The sequence below is a fragment of the Hyalella azteca genome, unplaced genomic scaffold (assembly GCF_000764305.2).
Source record: "Hyalella azteca isolate HAZT.00-mixed unplaced genomic scaffold, Hazt_2.0.2 contig15339, whole genome shotgun sequence".
Lineage (NCBI taxonomy): Eukaryota > Metazoa > Arthropoda > Malacostraca > Amphipoda > Hyalellidae > Hyalella > Hyalella azteca.
In genome coordinates, this window is record NW_025945195.1 from 70,841 (window position 1) to 89,740 (window position 18,900).

Genomic DNA, 18,900 nt, shown 5'->3' on the forward strand with positions numbered 1-18,900 from the left:
CGAGTCTTCCTCGTCCGTGTAGACCGAGGAACTGCCGTCGCCGTATGAACTTCCAGAGTCGTCCAGGGAGGTTCGATCGAACGCAGATTGCAAATCAACGCCTCGTCTGACAGCTAAGCTTGTTACTGTAGACGATTCCCCACTTGCTATCACACCACCAACCCCGATACCACCACCACCGGCAACACCACCTACTCCAGCCGCGGAAGCACCTGGCGGGTGGTGGCCCCGCCAGTTTTCCTTTGGCGACACTCCACTCATTGTGGTGGTAGAGAGTTAAGTTATGAGCATAATTACGTAATATATTTTCAATATGATATCACCTGAAAATGGACGTCTCATGGGACTTGGCATAAACTGCCATTGCACGAGTTCTGCATACGAATGCGAGACTCATCGAGTGCTGGCAGCACTGTTTTCATAATCGCGAATGAACTCCAAATAATGCGTTTATTAAAAAATTGTATGCGGTTTATCACTTTGATGAATATGAAAAGCACCGATCACTAAGGCATCAGATATTTCTGTGGAACACTGAAACTTTTACGGAATCAAGAGATCGCACGAAGCCGACAGTAAGTCCGCGGTAACCTGTCAAGCGGTGGCCAGAGGCTAGGTCACCACACCAACCTTCATTGCAATTCAACGCAAACTGACTCGGTCTACGCGCCTGAACCTCTCGATCCCCTCCCTCCACCTACCGCTTCTTCCCTCTCCTAAAGGCAATCACTCGCTCAGTACCCCCTCAATATTCTCTCTAGCACTCGGTCCCTTGAAGCATGGCTCTTCCTGTCAACTCACCTGACCAAGCATCGATTCGATCGCCGTACGTCCAGCCACATTGATATGCGATTGCCAGGTAAAGGATTAGCGCTAAAGGAGGCGATAACTATAAGTCGCTTAAGCCATCCCAATGCGTTGAGGTTAGACTCAATGTGTTACATAATCATTCCAATTTACGACTGTTTCATTGCAAACGACGGTAAAAATTCACTTGCCGAGGGCACGTTTTACCATAAACGATAAAATTTAGTAATCTGGCAAATTTCATGAAAAATTCAATGCAAATTACACTTTAATTCATCGATCATATAAGTTCAACTAGTATGCAAAATGCGATCAGTTTGGTTTGTGAATGGTCATCGTTTTAAACGTTATTGCTTATCCGACACACGAGTCGCAACCAAGCCTCTTGCAATATTTTAGAATTTCTATTCGTTTTTTCATCTGTTGCAATGTCTGTTTCATGCCCTAAAATAATAATTTATTTATTAACCTGATTGATCTCGTCAGGACTGATGGACTTTGTATGTCTATCGCAGAAACTTATTTTCTGCTTCTCTGAAACGGCTCCATATCAAATTCTCATGAGTGATGCACTGATGATATTCAACCCAAATTATTTCAAATAGAAAATGACATATATTGAAAACAACTGTAGCATAAAGACGCCTGGCATCACTTTATAAAAACAGAGTATGACTATTAGTATTTTGTTTCTTTGAGTTCAGCTATGTTCAAACTTCTTTATGGCATATAAATAAAATTCAATTCCTTATGTGAATAATTATTACCCTAAATTTTCCCTGAAGGGAAATACAAGTGCATTGTTTACGTTCGAGCGTTGAACCTCGTGTTTGGCCACACCTGTGGAACGGCTATCAGCGTCCTGGCAAAAATGTCTGAAGCGGTTTGCTCGCTGTTGAAGAAAATCTTGCTACCTGATACTGAAGCTGTGAAGCAAGTGAGTAATTGTAAAATTTATCGACTCCAATTGTTTCTATAAAATATAATAATCACAACCTCTATGAATTTAGCGTTCAAAATCGTGCTGTCAGTTGTCTGCAGCCGTATACGAGATTTTGTTATCAAGTCCAATAGTTTCGGCGGAAAAATTGCTACAGTCTATGACACATTCCTAGTCGCCACTTAGGTCACTCGGCACTCAGTCGGCAGATACTTCACTTGATTCAATACTTGTTAATTAACAGACGCAATGACCATGATTATAGTTTCGTAAATGTAGGCTAATGTGCTATTTTAGAAGTGTTGTCTTTAAAAAGTAATTTTTAAACGTATATTATTTTTTGACGTACCGTCAACCGGGGCTAGCTACTCGGGACGGTTTTGAGCGTATTTTGTTAACAACTTCTTACCATCATACCATGAAACATTTCATAAACAAGTTTAGGCTCATTTTATAGCTCTTTGCGAGGGCTATCGAATGGCATCTTCAAAAAAATTCTACATGCTATTCGTAAGGTGCCAGAAGCAAAAAAAGAGTGTCCCGAGTAGCCCTGTTGAACTTGGCTACTTGGGACACTTGTAACAAATTTACGTAATATCATATCAGTAAAGAAAAAGCAAGTAAAAATCACAGAAATGTCATTTATTCCACATTTGCATGATCTAAAAAGTAAGAGGAAATCAGAATACTGTTAGTAATGGCAGAGTACACTTGCTTCAAACATTTTAAAATTAAGTTTTATTTCTAGTGTCCCTTATTAGGTACCCCATTTCTAGGGGTAATTTGAACCTTTTTCTTTTGCATCTGGCACCTTATGAATAGCATATGAAATTTTATTGCAGACGTCATACAATAGCCCTCACAAAGATCTTTAAAATGAACTCAAACTTGTTTATGAAATGTTTCATGGTAAGAAGTTATAAACAAAAAATGCTCAAAACTGTTCCTTATTCCCCCTTTTGACAGTATGCCTGTTGTCAGAAAATTGGTTTATGAATTTGAATCCATTTTTTTCTGTTATTAGCACATCTTATTTGTTTCAGGGCACAAATGAACTAACAGCTCTTCTTAAACAAGACAATGGGGTGTCAGAACTATGCCAGGTCCTTGGCAACAGCAGCCTGGAGCCAGGACTACGTCAGTGTGCTGCAACCATGTTACGACGTTACCTCATGGTTAACAAAAACTGGAAGAAACTTCTTCCAGAAACTTTGCAAGAGTGAGTGACTGAGAAATTGTATTATTTTTGTTATTATTATTATTGGCAATCATTAACAATTGGTTGTGGGTACTATGGTGAAACCCCCAGGCACTTTTTTAACCCTTTCACATGCAAGCATAGAAATAAGCAGAAATTTGAATTTCTGGAGCCAATACAAGAAAGTATGGACAGTTATAAGATAAATTTACTTGTATTGGTTTTTCTAAATTTTGCTTGATATTTGAGAAAATTACAGCTGAAAATTCTATAAAAAGTAGTCCTTTTGCTAAAAGAAATGGAATTTTTTTTATTTTAAAGAAAATAATGAAAGAGCATCGATTTCATTGTCCATGTCGAAACATTCATTTGAATGCTTATATTTTAATTTTTTCATTCATATTCATAATAATACGGTGGATACTCCATAATTGAAGAAAAACCCCACCAGCGGTTGCGCGAACGCACATGAGGGCATTGGAGAATGTGTAACGTCCTAGGAAAAAAATAATAAGTACATTGGAGAAACAGGCGATAGAAAGGTTTTAGTTATGGTACGCCCTCAGCCAGCCTTGTACAGCTGACTGGAAAGCAGGTAGCGATGTAGCTGCCACAACGTCTGCACTCAGGGAGTTCCATATTCTGATGGCTGACGGAAAGAAGGAGTGAAGGTGGACGTCAGTTCTGCTGCGTGGAACCTGCAATTTGTGGGCAAGGCAGGGAGTGAAGCTATGTATGGATGGATGGGAAGACAATTGGAGATTGGCAGACGCATAATAGCGTAGCTTAAAACATAAACCAGGGGACTAGCAGGGCTTAAAAATTTTAGTGACCATATATGGTAACTTGCCCTCAAAAGGATTAAGCCTAATTTCATTCAAGACATCTCACCATTTATTTTCTGTATATGATCGTCATGAATCAGACCATAAGTGTACCAAGTTTAATCAAAAACAAACGGGCCCAAAAAAAGATAGGGGCGCTAGTCAAATGGGGTAAGACAGGATCGCAGCCTTCATGGGGTAAGAAAGGACCAGCCCATGGCGTGCATTCTAATTGCACTGAATTCAATTTGACAAAAGAATATGTTAGAGCAATCATTGCCTGTCATTTCAGTGTTTGTGGCAACCCTCTTCTGCAAATAATGAATTTCTGGCTAATTTTTAAAGAAAACCTAAGTAAAGAAGGGTCAGAAAATGGTTAACCCTGTTTGGGAAATAAGCTCTATCTAGTGACAAAAAATTTTTTGGCCAGTTTTGTGGATGTAGGCAGGTAACCTCAAGTAATAGGCAACTTTTTAGACATACTAGATAAGAATTGCCAGTTGGTCCTGTCTTACCCCATGCCTGGTCCCATCTTACCCCAGTGGGGTAAGATGGGACCAGCTCGCTTTTTTTAATCTGTACAGAAAACTGTGTTAGATGCAAAACGTCTGAGTTGTAGCTTAGAAGCCCATTGCATAACTACACATAACACTACACATAACTAGTTATTCATGGTATAGATGCTACAGGCTTGTTAGTGATTTTGGTCCTGTCTTACCCCATCTGACTATAATAGGTTTGTTCAATACATTTTAGCCATCAGACTTCTATGTGCTGAACTCTTGTCAGACTGCAGAGGTACAATTATACCTGAAATTGGTATGATGTATGATTAGAATGTAGTTAGGTATGAAGTCCAACAAGGGTCGAGATACTTGAATTACATACAATGTGTTTGTGAAATTTTAATATTATATTTTTACTGACAGATTAAAGAATGGCCTGGTAAACATCCTGGGCTCTGAGACTGATGGTAGTGTACGCACAGCAATTGCCATGCTTATGGGGCTGATCACACGTAATACAGAGTGGCCTGAACTGATGCAGCTCTTTTTCACTCTTGGTGCTTCTGAAGATCTGGCACAGAAACAGGTCAGTTTTGCTTGTCTGAGCTTTGAAGCAAATCGTTCATTATAAACCAATTACCTATGCACATGATTTTTATTTTTAACTTTGGGTGAAGAATGTTGTTGGTACATTTTGATCCTCACAAAACTTTGTTTAACATGTGCTCAGCATTTTCTAACTGTTGCTTAACTCTGTGTAAAATGTACTTGGAACATTCTCTACTTGGCAGTACTAGGTTCCAAAAGTGCTCAGCCTATTCAGTCCCCCTCAAAGCTCAGTGTATAATATACTAATAATGTCATGATGTGGGCAGTTGTGCTTGTATGTGCTGTCAGTGGTGAGTGGTGAGGGCACACTGTCACTGCTAGCCCACTGCTCACCGCTGCTGCAGCTGCTTGACAAATGCCTGCTGGACCCCACCCTGCCGTCCGTGTCGCTCGGTCACGCCATCGTCACCGTCGCTCGCCTCAGTGAGCTCATCAGCAGCCAACATGCGGTTAGTTACACGACCTACTAGCGAGGATGACTTTATTCTCCTTACAAATTTAATAATTTGGTTGTTCATCTCATAATAAATTGAATTATCACATTTTAAATATCCTTGTTCAATTTTATCAACAATCATTAGCTGTATTTATTATCTTGAAATGAAAGTGAGTTGTGATGTCCATTTCATGTATATTTTGTCTTGTAATTATCTGCATGTCATTCACTATTTGGTAATAAAGCCTGAAATTGCTAATAAGCTGGACTATGAATCTCAGGTTTACCAGTATTCAAATAAAATTTGCTTACCATTTTTCTTGTAAATAATTAATTCAAGTTTAGTGTTTTTAGCGACCAACATACATATCTTGCAGAGCCAACATCCATATCTTGCAGAGCCAACATCCATATCTTGCAGAGCCAACATCCATATCTTACAGAGCCAACATACATATCTTACAGAGCCAACATACATATCTTACAGAGCCAACATACATATCTTACAGCGCCAACATACATATCTTACAGCGCCAACATACATATCTTACAGAGCCAACATACATATCTTGCAGCACCAACATACATATCTCGCAGAGCCAACATACATATCTTACAGAGCCAACATATCTTACAGAGCCAACATATCTTACAGAGCCAACATACATATCTTACAGAGCCAACGTACATATCTAAATATCTTACAGAGTCAGTTCCAAGGCATCGTTCACAACATCATCACTGTGAGTCAGCGCCTGCTAGCTGAAGATGAGCAGCCAGTCTGGGAAACCATCGAGTTGCTGGAAGTTCTTATTGAAAATGAGGTAATTTAGCTTGTATTCATTCTCATTGTATGCTATTTGAATTAGGCCTTATGTTCCTCTTGGAATGACTTGATTTCTTTCATCCTTGCCTTCTCATGCAAATCAGGTAGCATAAAATGTTCTCAAAAAATAAGCTAGCTTACTTTCATTCATGTTTTTTAATTCAAAATGTCATGATCTCTGTTCATCATCCCTACATTAATGCGACATAAAATTGTTTACAGTATCTTCTATTAACCCTGCTATAATCCCAGAACACTTGAAAAAAGCGTTCTGAGAATTGCTATCTTTCTCTCAGCTTGTTGCTATAAATGTTACTCAAGTTTTCCTCAACGAGGCAAGATGATTTAACAGTAAGACTGTCTACAGCTGTTGCTTCTATCTTACACAATTTCATCCTATGGTGAAAAATTTTATTATCGTATAGTTTTCTGTTAAAAACAATATCAGATAGTATTACTTATCTCACAAAGTTGGTCTTAGTTGGTTAAGTACCGCCATTTACCGCCAGATCCCCGTGTTGGCGGCCGACCTGCCCAATACAGTGCAGTTCATCATCAGTCTGAGCGTGAACAAGGACCTCACCGACGGCCTCAGAATCAAAGCCATCACATTCCTGGGGCTGGTGACCAGGTGCAAGAAGAAGGTAACTTGTACGAGTCCTTGTATCTCATCACTTACTAAGCTTCCTCAGGCATCACATGAAACAGTTCTATTTGTAGCCTTTTGATTCTTGGGCAAAGCTATTGAAGCTGGTACCTGACTGAGCCGTAAAATTTCCATTTTGTAGTTAATGATATATATGCGAACTTATTCGAATAGCTCATTGAAATTACTGATGACAGAATATTTAATGTTCAAAAATTGTAATCAGGGTGTGAACGATGGTGATTGTTCTCCGTTATCAAACATTTAATACCAGCATTTTATTAATAATTTCATGTGCATTTGTTCACGTAGATACCATAGGTGTAATTATACAGCCTCATCTGGCATAGTCGCCTGAGTAACATTCGAGTCTGACCTTACCACTGTAACAGTGACGTCGTGACAGGTCAGATCTGAGCGGCTGTGAGCCGGTAGTCAGTGTTAGGTATCTTGTGGCTGTGCCGTAACATATTTATCAAACTGTTTATTGAACATGAATCTGTTGTCATGCTGGTTTCAAAATTTAAAAAATGCCTGCTTTTGAACTGTTCCTTGGCTGAAATAAAATTACGTTTTTTCCTTGTCAACTGAAGTTATAATTAACGGAATCAAAGTACAATAAAATAAAAGCAATTGAAAATTTATCCAGTTAATTATTTTTAACAAAATAGTTACCGGCATTTGGCCATATAGCTCGTTTCCATCTAACAAAACTGAAAATTTGCGGCCACGTCCGGTGACAAGGAAACCATCATCACCATCATGAATATGAAGACCAGAACGTCCTATAATGACCAAGGCTCATTCAAAAGTGACAATTAGCTCTGTGGACTTGAACTTATCTTGGAACAATTTTGCAAACTCCAAGACCTTGGATTTGCCGCTTTGGCCAAAAATTATCAAACTTCAATTTTTTCAGATCAATTTTCTGTTTGTAATTTAACTTTCACTTCGCAATTGTGTTGGATTGACAAATTACCACGATGCATTGTCTACGTATCAATCCAGTCACGAGTTGATTATGCTTCATGAAATTAAAGATCAATAACCTTCAGTGGGTTTTGCTCCTGGCTTGCTTGCACAGAATCTCATACTTTTTAGCGCATATTCTCATTTATGAAAAAAAGACGCTATTGTGCTCGTCATGTCTGTCGTCCGTCTGTCTGTCTGCGACTTCACGGACGGACGAGAAAATGCAGTTCTCTGTCAATCACTGCAGTGAGTACTGAGTTATATTTTCCTCTGTTATATCCATACTGTTTTTTCAACTCTTTTATCATGACGTTTTTTGCAGTATTTGGTGAAGCACAAGTTGACGAGCCCAATTGTGTTGTCGCTGTTCTCCATCTTGTGTGAGGAGGTGCCTGATGATCATCCCTTAGGCATCCTCATGGCTGACAATCCTGAAGTAGCTTTCAGTGAGTCAGCTATTGTGATTTTGTCAGCATCTTATTATTGTGATGTTCTCAACATCTGTTCATCATCATGTGAGCAACACGATGTATTGACTGGAGCAAGTTAGCTATTGTGATGTGAGCATTACGATGTATCGACATTGGAGCAAGCCATGCAAACTGATAGGTTTGTTTCGCCTTTTTTATTGAGTGTTAAGCAGGAATTTGGTTTAAATTGAGAGATCAGCTTGCAGCCATAGACTAAATTTTTAAAGTGCCCGGTGTCCCACAGACAGCACCGGCGAGGATGAAGTGATCCACAGTGCAGCTCAGTCCCTGGACCAGTGCGCGCGACACTTGGCTCCTGACAGACTCCTGCAGCCTCTCATACCTGCTGTTGAACAGGCACTCCAGTCTCAGGACTTTAATAAGGTAAATAACACTCCTGACAGACTCCTGCAGCCTCTCATTCCTGCTGTCGAACAGGCGCTCCAGTCTCAGNAGATGTGTATAAGAGACAGGGCTGCTACATGCTCATAGGCTGCTACGTGTTCATAGGTTGCTATGTGTTCATAGGCTGCTACGTGTTCATAGGCTGCTACGTGTTCATAGGCTGCTACTTGTACTATGGCCGTTACGTGTACCCAGGCCGTTCGTTGAAAAGGTACGCACCTGCGCCGCTAGGCTCCGTGTACTATTTAATTTAAATTAAAACTAAAGGTTTCAATTGTTCGAAGCATTGCTGGGATGCTCAATCTTGTTCTTTTTTATTCCCTTCCGAAATTATTCTCGTTTAAAACTCTGTTGAATCGTTAAATGTTTAATAATCATACTAGTGTTAATTTAAAAAGTTGATTATTGAATACCTCCACCAGCTGGTCCGTGACTGCGCTCTGCTGGCGCTGTCACAGTTTGCCGAGTTTCTGCAGCCTGACATCAGCAAGCATCACAATGAACTCCTGCCACTCACCCTCAACCATCTCGCTGAGGTCAGCAGCTAGCAGTCACTGCAATATACTTGAAAATTTTTTGCACCCCTATTGAATAAAATGTTCACTTTTTGGTAACAATATTGGGTATTTACTTATTCACTTTCCTCGTTTTAGGTAACAATTTTTAAACTGAGCTAAGTTGTTATACAATTATTCATGTCAAAGACTAAATGAGTTCACTAACATCACAAGACAGGCGTCGATGATGTTGCGTGTATTGGACCTCTGTGCGCAACCACCATTTTTTTGAAGACTTATGGAGAAAAATGAATGTATTTTCCTCATAGGAAATGAAGTTAACTTGACAATAATCTTAATGATTCCTTCTGTCGCTTTATCGACATATTTTGTGTAAATAATTTGCAGCTGATGTTACGAACATCAGCTGCCTCTTGCTCTGAACTAGACGCTAGCATTCGAAAATTTTCAAACCCTGTGTTAGGTTCAGCGTGAACGCCGCTTCACTATTTGTACCGAGCATTTCTCCCTCCTGATCAACCTATATAGTATGTAGCTCACTGTAAAAAAATGCTTCACTTATTCACTCATCTGCTAACTCTTTTTAGCGCATTTTCTCATTTATCGAAAAAATGCACTATTGTGCTCGCCATGTCCGTCTGTCTGTCTGTCCGTGACCCCAAGTTTTTGTCGACGAGAAAATCTGCTCTCTGTCACTCACTGCAGTGAGTATTGAGTTATATTTTTTTCACCTATATAGTTGGTGCTGCACTATTTCCGCCATTGTATTAGGCCGTTGCTTAGTTCAGTCTTACTGTTTTCGCGGCTTTGGGGGTTTAGTAATTTTTTGTTATTAGGAGAAGTTCAGATTTTTGACTTGCCACACTGGACAGCAGAATTCGAGACATGGGTGCATTTCCTATTAGTTATGAATTTTTTGTGTGTTTTCATAGTAACCCAAATAGTTTATTTTAAAGCTCAAAATACACCAGAAGTGCTTTAAGCCCAAAGGTGAATAATTGTGCATAATTGAAGGTTTCCCTTGCGTTATTCATGGATAATTTTGGTCGTCTTATCGATTTGTAATTTTTTTACTTTAGCATTCCTTTTATAAGTAATATTTTAGCCTTGTTTATTTTAAACTTATCAGTTCCTAATCTTTCATCGCAATTAATCTGTTCAAACTTTTTTTTAAGTGAAGCTTACTGTAGGATCTCTTTTATAAGTAATCTTTTGAATTTTCTCACTTGGCAACTCCTGAAGCTTCACTATTTGTACCGAGCATTTCTCCCTCCTGATCAACCTATGTAGTATGTAGCGTACTGTAAAAAAAACTCTTCACATATTCACAGCAGACTTAAAAACATGGTGCATTTTCCTATTAAAGTACTAATGGATATTTTCGTGTGTTTTCATAGTAACCCCAATATAGTTTATTTTAAAGCTCAACGTACACCAGAAGTGCTTTAAGTCTGAAGGTGAGCAATTGTGCATAATTGAAGGTTTCCTTTATGTTGTTGATAGATATTTTTGGTCATCTTATTTTGCAATTTTCGATTTGTAATTTTCTTGATGTTCCTTACTTAAGCATTTCTTTTATTAGTAATATTTTACCCTTGATTATTTTAAACTTATCTGTTCCTAATCTTTCATCGCAATTAATCTTTTCAAATTTTTTCGTGGGATCGATTTTATTGCAATTAATCTTTTTGAACTTTTTTACGTGAAGCTTATTGTAGGATCATTTTTATCGCAATTAATATTTTCAAACTTTTTTAAGAGAAGCTTATTGTAGGATCACTTTTATCGCAATTAATCTTTTCGAACTTTTTTAAGCGAATCTTATATTAGAATTGCTTTTATGAGTAATCTTTTGAATTCTCTCACTTGGCAACTCCTGATGCAGATTTATCCTAAGTCACATTTCAGAATAAGAGGTGAAAATGAATATACTTTCTTTGTTATGTTCAGGTATGCAACCGGAGTCAGAACGGCTGCCCTGATCCCCCTGGTGCCACTCGCCTCTTCTATGCCGTCGAAGTTTTTTGTGAGAACATGGAGCAGCAAGACCTCCTGCCCCATGTTGAGCCTTTACTCCAGCACGTCATGGCCATCCTGCAAGTAATGTGAGAACATGGAGCAACAAGATCTTCTGCCCCATGTCGAGCCCTTACTCCAGCACGTCATGCCCATCCTGCAGGTAATGTGAGAGCATGGAGCAGCAAGATCTCCTGCCCCATGTCGAGCCTTTACTCCAGCACGTCATGGCCATCCTGCAAGTAATGTGAGAACATGGAGCAACAAGACTTGCATGTAATTGCCAAAGGCACATTAAGTCTAATTTGTGCGTTGTATTCTCCTTAGCTCTCGACTTCGTCTGTCGTAGTTTATGTGAACAAACAAACTCGTTCAATGACGAGACAACATTGCTGTTACGTCACAAGTAGGTTTCTATATGAGCGCAATAAGTCATAAAAACATTGCCACATTATAGTTGCAGTTTCCTCCGTATGATGAAATACTCATGAAATATACGAAGCTACACGGTCTATAAGGTTACAATACGGGAAGCTGTTGACACCGCTACAGATACATATCCTTGCCAGTTATATTTATCACTTCCTTCCATGCGGTACATTTAGGGTCACTATTTCAATCCTTTCTGAAATCCTTTCTTAAGTGACAAACATCCACGTTTGCCAACATATGATAACTTTGGGTTCTACTAAGCATTAAATTAATTAGAGTCCGGATATCTGGTAGCCAAGGTGACGTTAGGTGCGCAATCACTTAACCCAAGGCAAGACTAAGAAAGCCAACAGTTCTAGGGTCATACCTGGATTCATTGATAATTAGACCTTCAGCTTTGCTTGTCCTGAGAAACTTGTTCAGTCGAGGCGAAGATTGGCCCGAGAAGTTGCTTCGGTAGAAACGAAGCTTATTCATTTATGGTACTAGTAAACACAAATAGATCTAGATCTTGAATTCGCTCAGTGGTAGACAGGCGTGTTCAAATTACAATGTCCGCGTTTGAGAATTATTTCTCTAATCCTAACATTCTGATAAGTTAAATCCGCCCTTTTAGAATGTCTGCAACAATGGTACCGTACTAACGTCTCTCTCAGTACTTAATAATACAGGTTCACTAGTCAACCTGTTAAAGGCATCATATAGCTACCTATCTAAAGTCGCAGTAACGTCGCCTGACATATTTATTTATCTCGTGGTAAAAATCGTCCACCCTGCACATTTCCCTGTGGCAGGTTGAGCGAACGTCTCCCTACATGAAGAAGAACGCCATCAGCGTCCTGGGGTCGATGGCGTTGAGCGTGAAGGAGCACATGGCCGTACACTTTGAAAAAGTCGTGGCGCTCCTCAAGATTTACTTGCTGGGCGAGAGTCAGGGCGACTCTACGCCCCTGCAACTGCAGAGCCTCGAGACCTTGGCACAGCTCACGCGCAGCCTCGGCACGCAGCACATACAGCCTTACGCCAACGACATCATCGAACTCGCCATGGTCTTGCTGCAGGTCAGTGTGACAATTGACATTTTCTTCAGTGATATACCTACATGGTAATAATGTTGAATTAATTTAAACAGGTTACGATACTGTAGCAAATGGCTATCATGATGCGACGTATTCTCTCAATGATGTAAGTTGTACCTACATGACATTAAGGGCTGAATTAATTTGAATTTGTCTCACTCGATTTGCAGGTCACTGTCATTATCTGAAATATTTTCCAGTGATCTATATGGCATTAGTGCTGAGTTAGCTGTAATACATAACGCTTTTGTGACAACTAACTTGTTCACTGTTGTGGCTCTTGCTTTGAAAATGATCAAAATTGTTGCAGCGATCAGTGCCTTTTGGATACAGGAAATTGTACGATTTTTACGTGCCACTTGATGCTAGGATGTTGTAAATGTCTAAATTAGCCATATATATACTAGTACATGACTAGTCATGTTTCTTACAGGCGATTTAATGGGTACAATGTTATTATTGGCAAGTTCAATGCAGTGTAAACTTGTGTTTGTTTCTTTAATCAGCGACAAGAGACTTTTGTGCTCGTTGGTCATTATATCTTTTTCTAGCTCGCAACTAATGTAGCCAAGGCATGACAACTCACACAATTCTCTTGTTCTCAGAGGTCCAAAGCTAAGGACGACCCTGAGCTGCGCAAGACTTGCTACCGCCTCTTCTCTGCCCTCGCTTCAGTCCTCCATGAGAAGCTGACGCCTCACTTGCCTCCGTTGGTGGAGAGCATCCAAGCTTCCCTGCAGTCCAAGCAAGGTGTTGTACCTGTACTCAAGAACGACTCCAATGAGGCTGTCCTCCAAAGACTAGGAGAACTCGAGTACTCTGAAGGCGAAGAAGAGGAAGACCTTGACGTTGCCGGCTACTCTGTAGAGAATATCTTCCTGGAGGAAAAGGAGGACACTTGCGTAGCTCTCAGGGAACTTGCTGAGTCGTGCGGAGAAGGATTCGTTCCTTTCATCCCTAGAATCGCACAGGACGTCTTTGACTTGGTGGCATACCCCAATGAAGACGTGAGACAAGCCGCCCTTGTGACCATGACGCACTTTGTCATTGCGCTCTCAAAACGCACGTCGGACGAAGGCGTCAAATGTTTTGATGATTGGACGGCTCGCGTTATGAGCAAACTGAGCGAGGTGATCCTGAACGATGAATACAGCGTTGTGACGTCAGCGTTGGAAGGTTATTCGGAATTATTGGGTGGCGTAGGCGAACGCCTCTTACAGCAGCCACAGCACCTGCCCTCCATCCTCGCATCTGTCACTAACGTCTTCACCTGCAAGACGAAGTGCCAGCGGGCGGGCGATGACGATGATGACGACGATGCGTCCATGGACGAAGCTGAGATGGACGAGATGCTAGTAGAATATGCAGGGGATGTGCTTGATCCGCTAGGTAAAGTACTAGGACCCGCTCGCTTCTCACAGCACTTCCCAGCCATTGTGCAGCTCTTCGCCAAGCGCCTGAGACCGAGCAGCAGTGAATGTGTGCGCTCATACGTGGTGGGGAAGCTGGCCGAGTGTGTGGAGATACTAGGGCCCCACTGCGCCCCCTTCATCCATGTCCTCATGCCCATCTTTGTGGCAGGAGCCCGTGACCTCAGCAGTGGGGAGGTGCGCGGTAACGGCATTTATGGTCTAGGGCTTCTCGGCCTTCACGGCGGGGAAATGGTTTTGCCGCATCTGCCAGGGGTGCTCATGTGTCTGTCTGAGGTCATGGCTGTAGAGAAGGAAGCTCAAGCCAGCGACAATATTTGTGGCGCCCTCGCGCGCATCATCGCCGCTCACGGTAGAAGTGTACCGATTCCTACCGTCCTCCCGGCGGTTCTCAACTGCCTGCCGTTGCGCGAAGACTTTGAGGAGAACACGACTGTGTTCAGCACGTTCTCTGCGCTGTATCAACAACGCGAGCCCACCGTGCTGCTTCATCTGCCTATGGTGCTGCGTGCTGCTGCTATTGTCTATACGACACCTCAAGCTGACGCTGCATGTCAGTCTGTCATAGAGGACTTGGTACGCCGTGTCAAGGCTGATTCTCCTGATCAGCTGACAGCAATGATCGCTGCCGTGCCAGAACCTGAGCTGCGGCAGCGACTTGAGGCCGCCGCTAATTCTGCGCCTCCTCCTGACGGTGGTGCTCCCCAACAGTAGTTAACAAATGACGATGTTTTACTTTTTCTTAAATTAAATGTTTTACTTGTTTAAATCATTGCATAGTAATCTTCTAAAATCCCAATCATGCGTCCGCCTTCATTCCTGTTACTTCGATATTCTTATGAATATTTTAGCCAGAAATTATTTCACTTAAATTTTCGGTTCTCAGGTCAGTCTTGTGAATTCGAGCTTAATTTCAATCAGCTATTGTTTGAAGCTTCCTAATGCCATCGTTGTATTTTTTTCAAACATTGAAAAAAAAATTCTTTTATACTGTCCATTTTGATTGAAAGCACCAACTGAATTTCACGTCTTGAAGCTAGTGATGGATTACTATTCTTATAGCTATAACTAGTGTCTTCATTCTTGTTTTTGACACAATAGTACTTAGTTTGGGAGCGTGACAGAGCAAGAAGGAAATCTTGCACGCTAATATAAATCTTATGTCATGGCTACTCAATGAAGGAATATTTCATAATGGACGCATGAGGATCCATCGCACGACATAAGAGTAGGTAATTGGTTCCTTGGTTGTAGTTAGATGTTCGTTTTTTGTGAGGGCATTGACGTGCACATTTATTAATTCCGGCCTTGGTGAATCGCTATAATTCACGCGTATCATTATGGTGATGGTGAGAAAATAGCGATAATCTATGCGCTTGTTGATAATGATCACATAGATATTTTGCTTGGTCTACCCTGGATCATGTTTCCTACAAAATAAAATTTCGGCCATGCTCTCTATGGGGGAATTCCTTGCTCTATTTTAACTGTGTAGGTATGTGGTCACCCAATCCATATGATGAGTTGTCAACATCTGTGAGCATCTAGCATTGAAAGGGAACCTTAATTTTATCACATCATAACTTGATATGGAACAAGATTCAAGTCATGTGAGCATCAACGTAGTTTCCAGGTCTCGCTGTGATTTACTGCACGGAATGTAGGCGAGTGGCCGACCTCCTTTCATTTGTTAAGTGATGAATCGTTGACATGCCTACGTGCTTTTCACATGTCCTGTACATCAACTGCTTGGTAAATAGAAATCGCTCTATCTATCGGTAACTTACTCACTTTTTATATGTAACTTACTACTACTTACTCGCTGAAAATTGCCTGCGGTGACAATTTCTCGGCTGGTTGCGCGGGTCGGGCGCTCGCTTGTGGCAGCTCTCACTGAATAAATCCGTGTCCTTTACTACGAAGCTTCAGATGGTATGGGACACGTTTGGCTGTTATTATTTACCTATTAAGTTTTCACTGAGCTTATCTTGAAGGATGCTAGTGTTTTTTACGAATATTGTATGCAAGCTGCTTTTTGTGATATCCATATGTTAGTTGCTGTTGCTCAGCTTCAATTGTGCTGACGTGATTTAAATTAGCATGTAATCTCATCATTATTATTCTTATACGACATAATTATTAAGATGATCATGCTTGACATTTATAATTAGAGCTATCGAAGATTGTGTGTGGTTATCACTGAGAGGAAGCTTGACTTAGATTATGATGTGTTCTGCATACTATCAGACTAGCATTATCATAACTCAACGATGTCTACCGATCAATGGAATAGAATGGTAATAACTAAAATTTCCCTTGCCAGACATGACCATTGACGGAAATTTATTTTTATTCAATCTTTAAGGAATTTGGTTGAATCGTCTTTCATTATTTACTTTTCTGATCATCTTTTCACTATCGAAATGTGAAGTGAGGAACTCGCTCTGCTTTCATAAGTGGATTTGATTAAAAGAACTTCTTTCCACGCTAAGTCTCGCGCATTTACCCTCTCTAAACAATTATTTGCCTTGAATACGAGCGATGGCGGTGGATAAAATTATATCTAAAATAATTTGAATGAAGGAAATGTACCAAGTTGTTCATATGACGTAGATTGCTAGTAGCTATTTTAGCATGGGTTCCGGGCTGCATGTTCGTCCTTGCACCGATCCATGTGACGGTTATTAATGTGTAGTCGAGTATGGGACGTAGGTTTAGTCATGGTTTTCTGTCTTTGCGTTTCTTCTCGGTGCTAAAAATCGGCCAAATCCGAGAACAAAAAAGGCCGATAATTCAATGTATACCTTTTTATTTGTAGGTTTCGCTATAAAAATTCCATTTATTTTCTTTTTGCAGTATTTAAAATTTAATTAGGAAGTACCATTATCATAAATTTTAGCCGGCCAACGCAATTGAGAAAAACTAAATCACGGAATTTATCCGGAAAAAATGAACGTCTAGCAACCAAACAAAAAACAAAACAAAAAATGAAATAATTGTACAAGATGAAGCAATCGTAGTCAACGTGTTAATTGAGAGCATACTGCGCTTTATTCAAAATTTCCTGTAGGGCATAAAAATGCAAGGACATCCTTCAATGGCACTTCTGTTGCTGTCAATCTTACACATCTATTTTACAGAGACCTGTAAGAGGATTCATGAACTGCTGGATAGCAAATTTGTCTTCATTCACGGCTAACTAGGGCAATTGCAGTCCCTGCTTTTGTTTGTGTTTTTTTATCATATGACATTATTGGAAAATTTTACGTTTTAGATTACAGCCAGGTAAGCTATCAGCGCCATGGCAAGATTTAATTAAAAATTTAGTTTGTCAACGCTGTTCAGTAAGAAGCCAATTTGTTCTGAACGAAGTATCACATAATGGCAAATTACAGTCTGCAGGTTTACGTAGCGCTAATGCTACAATATCTTTTTGTCTCCCATTAGCTGGATTTAAGGTTACATTCATTCTTTCATAAAATTTAAATGGCACTTATGTTGTTGCCTTATTTGCCGTTTTGACTTGGTTCAGTATTTGTTAATGATTATGGTTAAAATTATGAAAAAAAAAATTTCAAAACTTGAGTAAACTAAGTTCACAAAACCGACTACCGCTGTAGGTAGCAAGTGGCTTTCTGATCTACCTGCGGCTGACGTGATAACTCGTGTATGTACGCTTCTAGCTATAATTTCCCTTGTGGCTGGGTACACTTCATCTTTCAGGTAGAAATCCTGAAAGCTTAAGAAAACCTCAGACAATTAACAGCTTGAACCGCTTCGTGCCTTTCCTGCCTACTAACCTTTGAATTGTTTTCGCGTCGAACCCATCCTTTAATTAGAGAGGCAATGAGGGTAAATAAACTTTAGTTCTAATGAAAATAAAAAATGCGTAGACATTGTTGGCAATATAATTATTAACATTTACAAATGCTCAACGTTTCATTCTTGCCTATATTTTACATTTCCCCATCCACACTAGTAAATTGGTGCTTCGATGCCGCGGTTTAACAATCAACGCCGTAATTAGATCATTAATAACAAGTGATCGTTTTTAATCTTTCGATATTTTAATAACAATTTTTTTCATCAGCTATGACAGTATAATGGTTTTGTGAAGTCATGATCTCGTACACAGGTCGTCGGTACGGATAGCATGCAGGATGCAGGGTGATCTCACTTATGCTCCCTCATCCATCGCACGGAACGAATTAAATCACTTGAGTTGGCCAGAAAATCCTAAAAAACTAAGAACTCGAGGACAATGGGTATTTTTATTTCAGGCGTTCTAGCAAACAATGAACATACTTAGTTGCTTCCGCTGGCGCGTGGTAGCTATTACTGTTGCTATACTCTTATTATTAGTTGTTTGTAGCGAGATAAACTGCGTTAGTAATGGTTGAATTGCACATCACAAATGAGTGAATTGTTCGAGCTTATTTGCAAGAAAGTGAAAACTGTCTTGCGTTTTATTATCACAGCAGGAAGGTTCCTATATGTACATAAATGCCTTAAAAATAAAATTGATAAGTAAAATAATAGCAAAATTATGTTTCATCATCACATCAGGAGTGATGCCTCATTAATGGTGAAGCAGCTGCTCCACGCATAAGCTCATCACACGCATGTATTGCTCCCACACGCTGCGTTGGACGGGGTTTCTGCTCACAAAACACATACTCAGCTGAATACAAAATGAAGCGTTAATAACTCAATACATTTCTTAAATGCAATGATCACATTTGAAATAATGCTATAAAATTTCTTCATATGATCATCTCTATGCAGA

General features: G+C 40.1%; 1 protein-coding gene and 1 long non-coding RNA gene across 2 annotated transcripts; both read left to right on the plus strand.

Moving 5' to 3' along the window:
* The first annotated feature begins 1,624 nt into the window (after positions 1–1,624).
* On the plus strand, positions 1,625–16,862 carry LOC108675888 (importin-4-like). The gene is made up of 12 exons (XM_018163938.2): positions 1,625–1,744; positions 2,791–2,966; positions 4,699–4,861; positions 5,151–5,333; positions 6,028–6,144; positions 6,656–6,790; positions 8,087–8,210; positions 8,479–8,618; positions 9,062–9,175; positions 11,108–11,257; positions 12,400–12,666; positions 13,290–16,862. The coding sequence occupies exons 1-12, from the start codon at positions 1,679–1,681 to the stop codon at positions 14,826–14,828; spliced, it is 3,174 nt and encodes a 1,057-aa protein (XP_018019427.1). The 5' UTR covers positions 1,625–1,678; the 3' UTR covers positions 14,829–16,862.
* A 266-nt stretch (positions 16,863–17,128) lies between these two features.
* On the plus strand, positions 17,129–18,571 carry LOC125179138. Its single transcript, XR_007157157.1, has 2 exons — positions 17,129–18,230; positions 18,281–18,571. It is a non-coding gene; the product is annotated as an uncharacterized LOC125179138 (long non-coding RNA).
* Positions 18,572–18,900: the final 329 nt, after the last annotated feature.

Coding starts and splice junctions, on each gene's coding strand:
- LOC108675888 (XM_018163938.2), top strand. CDS start 1,679: ATGTCTGAAGCGGTTTGCTCGCTGTTGAAGAAAATCTTGCTACCTGAT. Junction 6,791..8,086: donor TGACCAGGTGCAAGAAGAAG/GTAACTTGTACG, acceptor CGTTTTTTGCAG/TATTTGGTGAAGCACAAGTT. Junction 9,176..11,107: donor CCCTCAACCATCTCGCTGAG/GTCAGCAGCTAG, acceptor TGTTATGTTCAG/GTATGCAACCGGAGTCAGAA.